The sequence below is a fragment of the Cololabis saira genome, chromosome 17 (genome assembly GCF_033807715.1).
Source record: "Cololabis saira isolate AMF1-May2022 chromosome 17, fColSai1.1, whole genome shotgun sequence".
Taxonomy (NCBI): Eukaryota; Metazoa; Chordata; class Actinopteri; order Beloniformes; family Belonidae; genus Cololabis; species Cololabis saira.
In genome coordinates this window covers 16,323,471-16,338,677 of record NC_084603.1, presented here as the reverse complement: position 1 = coordinate 16,338,677, position 15,207 = coordinate 16,323,471, and the positions used below count along the sequence as shown (strand labels likewise).

Below are 15,207 nucleotides of genomic sequence, written 5' to 3'. Positions count from 1 at the left end.
CAAGGCAAGTTTATCTGTATAGCACAATTCAACACAAGGTAATTCAAAGTGCTTTACATCGACATTAAAAGCGGCAATACACAATTAAATAGTAAATAATAAATAAAATGATAAGAAAAGTGGTAAAAACTCCAAATCTTACCAGGAATATTTGTCTTATTTCTAGTTAAAATGTCTCATTTTCAGTCAAAAAATCTCATTACACTTAAAACAAGAGTCATTACTAGAAAAACAACTTATTTGACAATTTTCAACTGTTTCAAGTAAATTTTTACTTGAAATAAGTAGAAAAATTTGCAAATCTCTTACAACATTTCATCTCGTTTTGGTCAACAAAGATGAAGACACATTTTAGCAGAGTTTTTATTTTGTAATCTACATTTTAGTCTGGTTTTTATTCCTCTATGATGAAAAAGGGTCATTACCAGAAAAATAAATTTGACCATTTTCACCTGTTTCAAGTAAATTTTCACTTGAAATAAGTAGAAAAATCTGCCAATGGAACAAGATTTATCTTCTCATTACAAGCAAAAACATCTTGTTCCACTAGCAGATTTTTCTACTTATTTTAAGTGAAAATCTACTTGAAACAGGTGAAAATTGTTGATTTTTCAGTGATGAGTCTTGTTTTTAGTGTAATGAGATTTTTTTGACTAAAAACGAGACATTTTAACTAGAAATAAGACAAACATTCTTGTTAAGATTTTGAGTTTTTGCAGTGTGTACGGTCAAAACGTATAAAGACCGGGTCAAATACAGTATTACAAAAGTAATCTGTGCCGATTCGTGCGGTGAATCAAACCAATTTGACAATTCTACGTCTTAAAGCTCTCACCAATAGTGTTATTTCTTACTTGTGTCCCGACTTGGCAGAAAGGTGCAAACTGTGGCTTGAAAGAAAAACATTTGCAAAATGTTTCAAACTGAGCAATTCTTTCCCTCTGATTCACACACACCGTCCGAAACCAAACACCTTGCTCAAAGGCAATCCCTGCTAACACGCAAGAGTTCAGCATCTTCCACCCACGCTGCAAAGCACGCTCTGGTTAAAAGGACAATCCTCCCAATTCTAGATTACGGTGATATAGTATATAGGTCTGCCTCCAAAACTCTTCTCAATAAACTTGACATCATCTAACACAATAATAATCAAACCTGCAAGCAGTGATGAGCGGGCCCTCACGTGTGCAATTTTCACCAATGAAGGTCAAGGACTCAAAAACGAGTCCTATGACACCACCCATGAGTCTTTATGTCAAACTGTTCAAAAGTTATGGCAGAAAGTAGGAACTATCAAATATGGACCAATCAGATGAAGGGGAATCGCAGTTTTTGGCGTCTATCGTCGCCACGGTAACGCTTTTGAAAGAGAAAAGTAAGGCTTGGTGTCGCAGGATGAAGACGCACATTTTGATGTATAACACACCTGGGTGCACGTTACGGTTCGGGCCGTATTAACGGCCGAACAAATGGCATAAATTGCGCCAAAATTACACGATTAATTCAAAATGGCCGACTTCCTGTTCGGTTTCGGCCATGGCTCCAAGAGACTTTTCTTTAAGTTGTGCCATGGTACAGGTGTGTACCGATTTTCGTGCATGTACGTCAAACCGTATTGTGGGGCTGGAGGCACAAAGTTTTCTAGGGGGCGCTGTTGAGCCATTTTGCCACACCCATTAATACAAACCATGAAATATCACATTTTTCGCCAGGCCTGGCTTGGTGCAAAATTTGGTGACTTTTGGGGCACGTTTAGGGGGAAAAAAGGCCCTCATTTCGTCTGAAGAAAAATGAGAAAAGGAAAAAAAATCCTACAGATACAATAGGGCCCTAGCACTGTAAGTGCTCGGGCTCAGGTTGTAGCAGCAGCTATTTCCCACCTGTAGTCCCTGGTTGGGCAGGTTGATGGAATAGTACATAAAAATTAGTATAGAAAAAGAAAAAATAAGTAAAAGAGCAGAACAAAGCAAAGAGACAATAGATACAATAGATCAATAGAAACATGGAAGCGTTGATTGTATGTGCTTGACTCTTCGTGCTGCCTCTTGTCCAGGTCGTCGTTGTAAATGAGAAACTGTTCTCAACTGATTTACCCGGTTAAATAAATAAAAAATAAAAAAACTCAGCGGGTGAGAGTTTTGGGCCCCGGTTGGCTCTGGTTTGGGGATCGTAAAATGACAGAAGACACAGGGCACCACATAAAAAAAAACACAAATAAATACAAATACATGGGCGGTGGTGAGAGCTTACCGTGAAATGCTCCTGGGACTTGTAGTTCTCATCGAGGTAGACGCGGGCCCTGCTGTACTCCTTCATGCAATCGCTGGACATCAGCTCTCTGGGGGAAACAACAGTCAGGATTTACCTTCAACCAAACCAAAACCAATCCCCAAACACCCGGCTCCAAAAGAGTTAATGTACAGAGAATACAGAATTAGTGAAGCTTAAAGTTGTGGTTTGATGCAAATACGATTTTAAACATCACAAAAAACAAATGTATGGTCTTTGACAAAAGCAATAAACATCTGAATATTCCTTTTGAATTGATGATTGAAAGTGTTAAACTTGAAAGAGTATACAAGAACACATTTTTAAGAGTACAAATCGACCACAACTTTAGCTGGAAACCACATATCATATATATCAGGTCCAAGTTAACACGCACGGTGGGGATTCTATGTAAAATAAGGCACATTCTGAACAACAAATCACTGCAAACACTGTACTGTACACTGTTTTTACCATATCTGACTTATTGTGTTGAATTATGGGGGAACACCTACAGAAGCAACATACAGACAATATACAACATGCAAGAGAGCAATAAGAATAGTAAATAATGTAGGATATCATGAACACACAAATGCTCTGTTTTTAAAATCACAGGCATTGAAATTCTGGGATTTGGTTGAGTTTAAAACCACTCAGATTTTGTATAAGCACGAAATAATTTACTTCCTGGCAATATACAAAAAATGTTTAGCAATAGAGAAGGAGGATTTGAGCTAAGAGGGGGATGGAATTATAAAACAACTGATTGTACAGACTACTCTGAAAAGCATGTGTATCTGTCCATGGGGTGAAGCTGTGGAATAAGTTGAATGAATGAATGAAAAACTTTATTTCGAACATGCTCCAAAAAAAATAAATAAATAAATAAAATTAAAAAAAATAAATAAATAAATAAAAAAAAAAATATATATAATAATTTTATATATATATATATATATATATATATATATATATAATAATTATATATATATATATATATATGATAATTATATATATATATATATGTATATATATGTATATATATGTATATATATATATATATATATATATATTAGGGCTGTCAAACGATTAATTTTTTTAATCGCGATTAATCGCATTTTGAATTGCATGTTTAAAATTCTGTTATTTCGCATTTCAAGGCAGTTTTAAGCCCATAATGTAAATCATTTCTTACCATTGTGTCTTAATTGGGAATCAAATGAACACAAAGAAAGAATTTCCTTTTTGACCTTTTGTATTTTCTTTCAAAAAAGTGCCATGTAGACCAACTTAAAACACTGTCTACTTCAAATACAGTTTTTCAAATTAAACAAAGTGCCATATAGACAGGGCTGCACATAATTATTTTGGTCTGGTGCTCAGAGGAGCCCCTGGATATGTGACTTGGGGCTCCAAAAACGCGGTGACCCGTCTCGCCGGATCGATAAAAGAGGGATGCAGGAATAAGTTATAGGCAAAACGATATTTATTCACTTATAAAGATGAATGGCTCAATATGGTCCTTTACAAAGTTAATTTATTTCAATAATTCAACTAGAATATGGTGTAACAGTTAATCTATTTCAATAATTCAACTAGAATATGGTGTAAAAGTTAATTTATTTCAATAATTCAACTAGAATATGGTGTAAAAGTTAATTTATTTCAATAATTCAACTAGAATATGATGTAAAAGTTAATCTATTTCAATAATTCAACTAGAATATGGTGTAAAAGTTAATTTATTTCAATAATTCAACTAGAATATGGTGTAAAAGTTAATTTATTTCAATAATTCAACTAGAATATGGTGTAAAAGTTAATCTATTTCAATAATTCAACTTAAAAGGTGAAACTAATATATTACCTAGTCTTATTACATTCAAAGCAAGATATGTTGAACCTTTATTTGTTATAATTTTGATGATGGAATTGTTTATTGATTTCATAAAATATTCTCTAATTTATTTTTTTTTGGGGTTTTCATAAACTTTGAGCCATAATTAGAGCAGCGTCTTGCAGGTAACTGCTGCACGCAGTGACGGACGCTGGCTGATTTATGGTTCCGCGTTGCACCAACGCAGAGCTTACGGGGTGGATACGCGGGAGCGCGAACGTACGGTGCGCGCCGCCGCGTAACATCATGCAGCCACTTCTCGGCGAACACACGTTTTCTGTTTCTATCCACGGGTAGTGGTTCAGTTTGGCGTCTCTTTGTAGTTGGTGGTGGTGGTGGAAGTTTACTTTAGGAAACAGCAAACATGGCGCTACGGGCGCTACACATGGATGTATTATAAAACGGCGCTACAGAGGAGTCTTCTTCTTCTTGAGGTTTATTGGCGGTTGGCATCCAGTTTTTTCCGGTGCATTACCGCCCTCTTTTGGATCATTACAGAAGAGTCGACTACGGGTGAGTAGAAGGGACAAAAAGGTTTGCGATTAAAATGCGATTAAAAAAAAATAACGCATTATGGATTGCATTAATCTAATCGCGATTAACGCGTTAACGCTGACAGCCCTAATATATATATATATATATATATATATATATATATATATATATATATATATATATATATATATATTTAAACCAAAGAACAATAGTTAAATAATAATCACAATAAATACAGTATAATACAAATCATAACAATCATAAACAAAAACATGCCTCACTGGCTTTTTTTTTTTCTTTTTTTTTGCATGCTCGAAATGGAGCAGGGAGAAGTTAAAAAACTTAACAAAAGTTAAGTTACCTGACAACATCAAAGAAATTAAAAATATTTTGCAATTCAAAAAAGAATTTAAAAACAATACTCTGGATATGTATAGACATGATGGGATATAATCACGATTTAGGGGGAAATTGAACTGAATGTCTGGTATTATGTTTGGTATTAGTTGTGTATGTGTATTTATATGTATAGGTGGTAGGTATGTGTGTACGTGGGAAAATCTATGTGTATATGAGTATGTGCACTGTATATGGGTGTAGATGCAGGCATGTATCAATGTGTATGTGTGCGTACTGTATATACGTATGCTATATATCAGGGGTCGCACCAACCCGGTGCCCGCAGCGACCGCATCAGTCGCCCACAGGCCAGTTCTAAAAATAGCACTAATCCCGAACTAGCTCTGTCTAAAATTGTATTTAATTGTGTTGCTATTCTTTTTAAATTACATTCACAGTGATGTAAACTCAAAAACGAATACACAAAAACGTAAATATATATATATATATATATATATATATATACCGTATTTTCTGGACTATAAGCCGCTACTTTTTCATAGGTTTTGAACCGTGCGGCTTATACAAAGGTGCGGCTATTCTGTGGATTTTTCTTCCGCCGCTCGGGCGTTCTAACCGGAATTAGAATAAAAACTAAGACAAAATAAATGCAAAGAAGAATACGCTACTTCTTCTTTAGCAGATAGAAGTAGGTAGAAGCAGATTTCAAACTATAAATATATATAAATATAGATAAATAAATACTGGTTATTTTCTCTTGGTTCTGTCCCGTTTTAATCAGCAAAGTTGCTGCCGTGTTAAAAGACACTGTTAGGAAATTATCTATTTAGGTACAAACATGTACATCATTTACAGTTCAAAATGGTTCTGTACATGTAGTAAATGTCTAATCTAACAACATAAATGTTTGTGGCTTGCATATCTTTTTTTTTTAAATAGAGCGGATGCGGCTTATAGTCCAGAAAATACGGTATATATATATATATATATATATATATATATATATATATATATATATAAATCATGAAAAAAGTCAGGTCAGTCTTTGCTGAGACGAGCTCGTGAGCGCTGCAAAGCAAAGATGAGGAGACGGAAGCGGTTTCTACCCACAAAAACATGGCAGGAAAAAGGAAAAAAACGTATCATTTTCACAGTGAATGGGAGGGAGAGTTCTTTTTTACTAACGTGAAAGAAAACTGTGTCTCTCATTTGCGATGCGACTGTGGCGACGGCTAAAGGCTGATTTCAGGTTCCGCGTTACACCAACGCAGAACCTACGGCGTAGGGTACGCAGCGCCGCGTACCCTACGCCGTAGGCTGTGCGTCCATTTTACGCGGAACCATAAATCAGGCGCACAACGTGGAGAGACATTTCAGTAAATATCACAAGATTTATTTTAAAAGGAGTCAATTTTTGTTAAATCTTACATGATTGATCATTTGTACAAACATGCTTCAGAGTTCATGATTTGATAAAAACTGTTAGTGGCTTGTGAAAATTGAAAAAGATTTCCTGCAAATTGTTGTGGAAGTGATCATTTGAAAATGAACTTTTGGAAAGGTATATAAGAAATTAAATATTGCATGTTGAAATGTATCTGTTTCTTACCTTGTTTAATCATTCTGAATAATTATTTTTGATGAATCATTAACGATTAGTGTCTTCATTAATAATAATGTTAAATTAAAGGTAAACTGTGTAACTTTGTTATTTCAGCAGTGTTTTATCAAAGTGGTAGCCCTTTGCTTTGCTCAGTACCCTTGAAGTAGCTCTCAGTTTTAAGAAGGTTGGTGACTCCTGCTATATATGATTTGATGGTATAAAGGTTAGGGCATCTATAAGCTCGTTAGCTTCAGCCCTAACCCTTTCGGTCAGACTTATGTACCCTTTCTTGTTTTGTTGGATGGACATTTTTCAATGATTGCTGATCGAAATAAAATCAAACTCAACTCAACTCAACACTGATGTAGGACCGCGCTGTGTCCAGCAGGAGGAGCAGTCTGCTCAATTTCAGACCTAACTCTTCCTCCAGTTATCAGGTGGGAGCCAAAACTCAAAACTGGGCCAAAATCACAATAATTACTCACAATAACAGCACGGTACTTACTTGACAAAACAATCCACGTGTGACATGGACGCCTCGTAGTTCTTCCCGCCCACTTCTTGACAGTGCACCGCCAGAAAGTGAGGCTTGTGGGACTGGACCGTCTGTGAGGAGGAGAGGAGAGGAAACACCGGTAAAGGGAGGGCAAACACAATAATACTCAGTGTCAGAAGCGGGTTTAAGTTTGACATCTGGGCTTCTCAAAGTGTACTACTTAAGTGTATTTACACAGGACTGAGCACCTTGGCTAATGTGGCAGCGGCCACTTAGTGAGCTCGTCCTCAAACACAACACCTCTTCCGTTTCATCTGATACCAGTGACGTGCCAGCGATTCTGTACAGATGTGTGTACAGAACGGAGCAGCAGATGCTCACGCTGCACCCGTTACACCGAACAACAACTGCACCCGTCCAGGAAAACATCTGGATCCTTATTAAGGTTCTCCAAAACAGAGAAGAGACTCCAAAACAAGAATACACTGCAAAAACTCAAAATCTTAAGAATATTTGTCTTATTTCTAGTTAAAATGTCTCATTTTTAGTCAAGAAAATGTCATTACACTTAAAACAAGACTCATCACTGGAAAACACAACAATTTTCACCTGTTTCAAGTATATTTTCACTTAAAATAAGTAGAAAAATCTGCCAGTGGAACAAGATTTTTTTGCTTGTAATAAGAAGATAAATCTTGTCCCACTGGCAGATTTTACTACTTATTTAAAGTGAAAATTTACTTGAAACAGGTGAAAATTGTCAAATAAGTTATTTTTCTGGTGTTATTTTTCTGGTGATGACTCTAAATGTTGAAATAGCAGTAAAACCACATTCATTGATGAAATAACATAAGGGATGGAAAGGAGGGATGGCAGTTTTACAGGGGGGATGATTTGGACTGTTTTTATTTCAGGGGGGGATGCCATCCCCCCTCATCCCCCCTCAACTCCAGTACTGCACGTAGTCCAGGGACCCGGAACCTGCGGGGATCATGAGCTGTAAACTCCTCTCTGATATTGATTTACATGTGAAGTCGGCCACTCTGAGCACCTCACTAACACCTCAGCGTGTGAAAGAGTCACGTGACTAGTGTTGTTTCTGTCAGCCTGTTTCAGTTTTAGTCTAGTCTTTAGGTCAAGCTATCATTTTAGTTTTTATTAGTTTTAGTCACGTTCATTCTCCTTTTAGTCGTGTCAAGTTTCAGTCAACTAAAATTCTGAGCATTTTAGTCTTATTTTAGTCAGAATTGTCCAGGACCATTTTAGGCAAGGCAAGTTTATTTGTACAGCACAATTCAACACAAGGTTGTCACAAGGTGTCTTGCTGCTTTTAATGTTGATGTAAAGCACTTTGAATTACCTTGTGTTGAACTGTGTTCTACGCCTCTACGTCCCGGTGTTGTCCTGCATGTGGACATGACAACCCGGCCCTGCCGGTTCTGTCTCTCCCTAACAAACCTAACAAACCCCCGGACAGCGACAGCTGTCGGCAGGGAGAAAAGCCTGCCGCGGCAGCAGAGCGCCGTCCTGCCGCACCGTTCCCACCGTTCCCCCACCGTTCCCCCACCGTTCCCCCACCGTTCCCCCACCGTTCCCTCCACCTCACAAAGGATGTCAGCTGCTGCTGTGTTTGATGTGTCTGATGTGGAGGTGTGTCCTCTCGTCCTCTCATCCTCTCATCCTCTCCTCCTCCGTGACCCGAGTCTTGGCACCGGCTCAATTCTGAGGAGGTTCCCATTTATCTAAATAACATAACAGACAGACTGCGCTGCAGGCGGAGAGGCCTGCGCTCTCAGAAAGCCTAATAAAGCTAAGTTATTACCTTCCACATGCACCGTCCACCGGGAGGGAATAACAACATGTTTCCAGGGGCAGGAGCTCAGGAGCATGTTCTCAGCAGATTCACCTTTCTACACTCCACCTGGTTCAAATCTGCCCCAAATTAAAGGTTTGTCTCTTAAAAAACAAACTCGGGATGTACGAGGAAATCTGGAAGCGTTTAATCAATTCATTAAACAAGGAGGTATAGGATTCTAGGGGAGGAAAATCTGTTATACCCTCTAGTACAGGGGTCGGCAACCCGCAGCTCTAGAGCCGCATGCTCCCTGGAGCTTTTAAAAAAATGTTTGACCTTTTTTTCTTCTTTTTTTCATTTTTTCCTTTTTTTCCTTCTTCTTTTTTGCTTTTTTCCTCTTTTTTTTCTTCTTTTTTTCATTTTTTTTCTTTTTTCCTTTTTACTTCTATTTTTTCTTTTTTTCCTTTTTTCTTTTTTTTCATTTTTTCTCTTTTTTCTTCCTTTTTCCTTTCCTTTTTAATCTCGAAATTTTGACTTTTTCTCGACATTTCGACTTCTTTCACGAAATTCTGACTTTTTTCTCGTCATTTCGACTTTCGCCATTTGCCTTCATTCTAAGGCTTATACATACAAGACTTTTTATTTTTTGCGGCTCCAGTCATATTTGTTTTTTGTGTTTTTTGGTCCAATATGGCTCTTTCAACATTTTGGGTTGCCGACCCCTGCTCTAGTATAACTCTGCTAAATAAATTATAAATGCATTATTAATTTCATAATCCACTAAGTTTGGTGTGAAGCACTTTAGGATCAAAGATTCTATTTATGTTATTGTATAGTGTTATACTATACTGCACTTCATCGTTCTATGTCGAATTGTCTTGTATATTGTTCTGTTTTTGTTTTTGACCATGTATTCTGACTGCCACAGATGCAAAAAGAATTTCCGAAAGGACAATAAATTGAAAATAACTAACTAAATATCAAAGTAGTAGAAGAAGGGGAAGGGTCTTGGAGGGCGATAGCAAAACTGTATATTTGTTTATGTGTAAGTTTTGTTTATGTATTACTGTGCCTAGTTTTATGTTTTAGACTATGCAATACGTTTTACACTGTACAATATGTTTTTATACAGAACTTTGTATTTTTTTCTTTATCCTTTTGAAGAAAAAAAAGCTTTCTAATTGCGGGGTAAAGGGGAGGTAATTATCAGACGTTTTGCCAATTGTTCAAATCTTTATAATTATAATCTACAATTACCAGGTAATATTACGGAAACAACACACGCTTTCTTTTACAGTCCAGTTTCACTTTAATTACTGAGTTAAAGCCAGGTAAAAACTTCTGTACTTATTGGGTAAATACTTAGGAAATAGAATTACTGGGCAAGTAACTACAAGGTAAGTACCTGTCAATTGCCAGGTAAAACATGGTAACTATCAGGTTAATTACAAGGTCAATAGAGTCATTTACACCCCTCGGGGGTACATCCACCAATCCATTGATAATACATAAATCAATAATGAATGGGTAAATACCCGGTAGTTATCCATGAAATGTATCGTAAATACAAGGTAACTACATGGTCATTGAAGTGTAATTAGCTGGTAACTACCTCAAATATAGGTTATAATTTCCTGGTAGTTTGCAGAAAAATACTTAGTAATTACCTGGTACTTACTTAGAAGTAATTCATGTAATTTCAGAGTAATTACATGGTAAATTGACTGGTAGTTACCAATATTAACCTAATAAATACCTGTAATTTCCCTCATAGTTCCCATCTAATGTCTTTGTAATTACCTAGTAATGTTTAGTTTAAACAACACATAATTACATGGTACAAGAAAATACGTAATAATTACCTAGTACTTACTGGGTAAATTACCTGGTAGTTACCATGTAATTACCTTGTAAATACAAGGTACTACTAGGTAATTACAGTGTAATTACCATGGTATTACCTGGTTAATACTGTACTGTAAAAGAAAGGGTTACCAGATTTTCCTCTTACACATAAGTCTGTGTGGTTCCTTCTTCGAAATAGATACAGTAGTTTGCACAATCGTTTTTAAAGTCCTTATACTGATAATAATCCGATGCTGATGTGCCAAAAGATTAAGTATTTCCTTATTCCTGAAACTGATACCAAAATATAACTTCACAAGATGCTCAATATTCCTCATTTTAACACAGTTCTCTTCTTCACGGTCTACTTTTTAAAAGCTGATGTTTACAACAGACACATCATCCGAGAGGAGCACTAATTACAGAAGCCTGAGTCCTATTTCTGGCCCTCAAACTCCTCTGGAGAGTCAGAAAAGTCCTACAACGAACATCCACCGTCCTGCTCCGGCAAAACTAGTGACTTAAGACGCTCAAGTGGGTGAAAATCGAGCTGGAGGACGTTTTCGGTGATTTGAGATTGATAACCAGTTCATCCTCTTCAATGCTACTTTGTTCTCGAAGCAATACCTAATCAATGGAGTCTCTTATGAGCGTCAGCAACAGTGTGAGCCTGCGATTTCCACATCACAAGACTGAGGACGGGGGGGATTTGACACAATCGCTGGCCTGTGACGGCCGGGGAAGTTTCCGATGCAAATTGGCTGAGGGATTAGCCGTGTCGGTGCGGTGCAATGCAAAGAGCAGCCGTGGTGGAATCCCAGTCAGCCCAGTGTGCATTGCAAACACGTGGGGCCGACAGATGGAGCTGCTTTCCATATGTGTAAATACGCTGGGACGCTGAAGCGGCTCCTGGTAGGTGACTCAGATTCAGAGCCGAGAGAGAGGGACGTGAATGAGAAGCAGAGACTCTGGAAACGCTTCGGCCTCGGCATCAATGTCATGTTTCTGTTGGTGATGTGACCCAGACTCGCAGAGAAACCTCTCATGGAAGGAAAGGAGTTGTGACTCGAAGTGACGTGGACAAGAAAAAGTGCCTTTGAAGCGATGTGATTTCTCAAATATCCTTTTATGAGGTCATGATCAGAACATTCAATCCATCAACCAGCCTACATACGCATCTATGACCATTCTACAACTTAAAAGGCATTATTATTATTATTATTATTATTATTATTATTATTATTATTATTATTAGGCACTATTATGGCATCTAATACCTATTTTAAACAAGCCTTGAATGTTTTAAAAACAAGCTTTTGATTGTTTTTGCTAAATAAATTAGAAATTCAGCCTCTGAGCCATGTCTTTATCTTCCCATTCTCTAACCTCATTATCTATGCAGGATTCTGAGTGGGCGGGGCTCTGTGCTGATTGGCTGCCTGAATGACGCGATACACAGCTACGAAAAAATGGCGGAAGCTCCGGCCGGCGGAATTACCGTGTCCTAACTGCATGCGATGCGAGCGAGCGTCAGCGACAAAATCTATTCCATTGCTTTATTAGGGCCCGAGCACTGACAGTGCGAAGGCCCTATTGTATCTGTATGAATTATTCTTTCTTTCTTCTGACTAAAGGAGGGCCTTTTTGCCCCCCTAAAAGTGCCCAAAAAGTCACCAAATTTTGCACCCAAGCCAGGCCTGGCGAAAAATTTGATATTTAATGGTTTGCATTAATGGGCGTGACAAAATAGCTCAACAGCGCCCATTGAAAACTTTGTGCCTCAAGCCCCACAATACGGTTTGACGTACATGCACGAAAATAGGTACACACCTGTATCATGTAGCAACTTAAAGAAAAGCCTCTTGGCGCCATGGCCGAAACCGAACAGGAAGTCGGCCATTTTGAATTAATCGTGTCATTTTGGCGGAATTTATGCCATTCCTTCGGCAGTTAATACGGCCCGAACCGTAACGTGCACCCAGGTGTGTTATACATCAAAATGTGCGTCTCCATCCTGCGACGATGCGCATTACTTTGCTCAGTCAAAAGCGTTACCGTGGCGACGCTAGAGGCCAAAAAGCGCGCCCCCCCCCCCCTTCATCTGATTTGTCCATATTTGATAGTTCCTACTTTCTGCCATAACTTTTGAATGGTTTGACATAAAGACTCGTGGATGGTGTCATCGGACTCGGTATTGAGTACTTCACCTTTATTGGTGAAAATTGCACGCGCATGGGCCCGTTCATCGCTGCTTGCAGCTTTAATTTTCTATTGGACTATCCTAACTGGCTGCAGCGACGCAGGGACGCAGCGCGGCGTTTTGAGCTGAACATTTGTCGGACGCCCTGCTTCTATTTTCTTCCTGTCGCTCGCGTTGAAAGCCGGTTGAAAGCGCTGTAGGAAACAGTCACCGATGAGGACCGGCTGATCCAGTTAGATGAAATGAGAAGTTATCTCTATGATTCCTCCTCATTTCACTACAAAAACCTCAATAAAGTGGCAGCTGCTGGAGGGAGATGGACAGAGAGCGTCCGATGTCTTGATTTTTTAATCTTTTAACTTTCTTTTTCTGTTTGCGAGTTACATTTATTTTGAAATCTGTGTTTGTGCGGTGAGCTTGTTGTGGGGTGGAAAACAACGGCCAGTCCCCGATTGCATCTGTTCAAGTCTGTTAAGAAAATACATAAATTACTTTATAAAGCTACTTTTGTTTTGTTTTATATCTGCCACAATAATGTAATGAATTCAAAGGAAAACACCTCAAGTTTAGGGCTTTTCTCAGCAATTTTTAGGTGAGATTAAAAAATTAATTAATCAGATTAATTAATTAGAGATCTTAATTAATATCTCCAACTTGACAGCACTAATTATCTTATTTTGTTCATGTCCTGATTGAACTAACCCACTTAACATTTACAATGTGTTCACACACTTTTTCTTGTAGCCCTGTACTTTAATCATGATTAATAGTACAAGATTCAAGATTCTTTATTGTAATATAGCTGTATGCACAATGAAATTACAGAAAATAAAAGTAAGATATGTTAAATATAAATATGTAAGAATAAAAAAAGATTTTAAAAAACAAATAAAAAAAATTAATAAAACAAAAGGAGATGCTAAATGAAAACAATACTACACAAATTTTCCAATAGTTATTGCACATGACGACATGAATGCATGAAGACGGTCGGAGGTTGTAGAGGAATTTATATGCAATAAATGTATATGTTTTTTATTCCATAAGAGATTTCTGTGTGATGGTGGTCAGATGTTTAGGAAGGTGACGACTTTGGGGGAGAAACTGTTTAAAAATAAAGTGTTAGTGTTAGTGTCAGGGTTTTTAGAAACTGTGCAATATCTGTCTGTCTACCTCATTCTACCTTCTTTTTTTTTGTTTGTTTTCTCCTTCGCACTATTTTTTATCTCCACCGCAATGTATATATTGTCCATATCTTGTAATTATATACCGTATTTTCCGCATTATAAGGCGCACCTTCAATGAATGACGTATTTTAAAACATTTTCCATACATAAGGTGCACCGCATTACAAGGCGCACTAAATATATGGTAAAATACCGTCCTATAGTGGCTGGGGTTGAGTTACGCATCTACCTGATGGAGCTGCGCTACAGGAAATGCTACAAAATCCTACAGCGAATGCAAAAAAAAAACAAGAAGAAAAGTACCGTACGTCAAACTTTATTTACAAAATAAAAAACAGCTTTGCTCCGTCTCGTCAAAGTCGCCATTATGCGAGTCAGCGTCGCTGCTGTTGTCTTGAACGTCTGTGACGTTTTTAGCGCCATTACTTCGGCGACACCAACTACATTACCCACAATCCCCCTGACTACAGCAACAGAAATTACCGTAATGATCATATATAAGGCGCACTGCCGGTTTTTGAGAAAATTAAAGGCGCCTTATAGGTGCGCCTTATAGTGCGGAAAACCAATATATGCAAACAGCGAAGAATGCATGTTATAATATAATTTTCTCTCTATCGATCTCCTTAAATCATCACTATCATTAAAATTTCCTCTCTTAGTATATCAATCATGAATCATAAGCACCCTGGTTTCGCTTGGTGAATTTAAATCTTTGTTAAGAAACAATTTACTTGAAGAATGTAGTTGTTATCTGTAGGATGGATATACTGTTTGATGTGGTTTTTGAGTGATGTATTTTGTATTGTGTATTTTATTGCTGCTGTTGTCTTGGCCAGGTCTCCCTTGCAAAAGAGATCTCGTATCTCAATGGGACTTCCTGGTTAAACAAAGGTTAAATAAAAAAAATAAAATAAAAAAATGAAAGATACACACTGTCTAATCATTGCAAAATGAATAGAATTACATGACATCACACGAGATTTCCCAGTGTCAATTAGCTGCAAATCATGCACACCAAATCACAACATTCACTTCAACATGTAAATTAAATATAA

The 15,207-nt window shown here is 37.5% G+C and overlaps 1 protein-coding gene across 1 annotated transcript in view; it reads right to left on the bottom strand.

Annotated features, from left to right (window-relative positions):
• Nucleotides 1-2,122: 2,122 nt before the first annotated feature.
• LOC133464111 (inositol polyphosphate-5-phosphatase A-like) overlaps nt 2,123-15,207 on the bottom strand; it is a 102,491-nt gene continuing 89,406 nt past the window's right edge. The window contains exons 3-5 of the mRNA XM_061746097.1: nt 7,132-7,232; nt 2,251-2,338; nt 2,123-2,155 (exon numbers count right to left, since the gene is read on the bottom strand). Of these exons, the coding sequence (XP_061602081.1) occupies nt 2,123-2,155; nt 2,251-2,338; nt 7,132-7,232 (222 nt within the window). The remainder of the gene's footprint in view (nt 2,156-2,250; nt 2,339-7,131; nt 7,233-15,207) is intronic.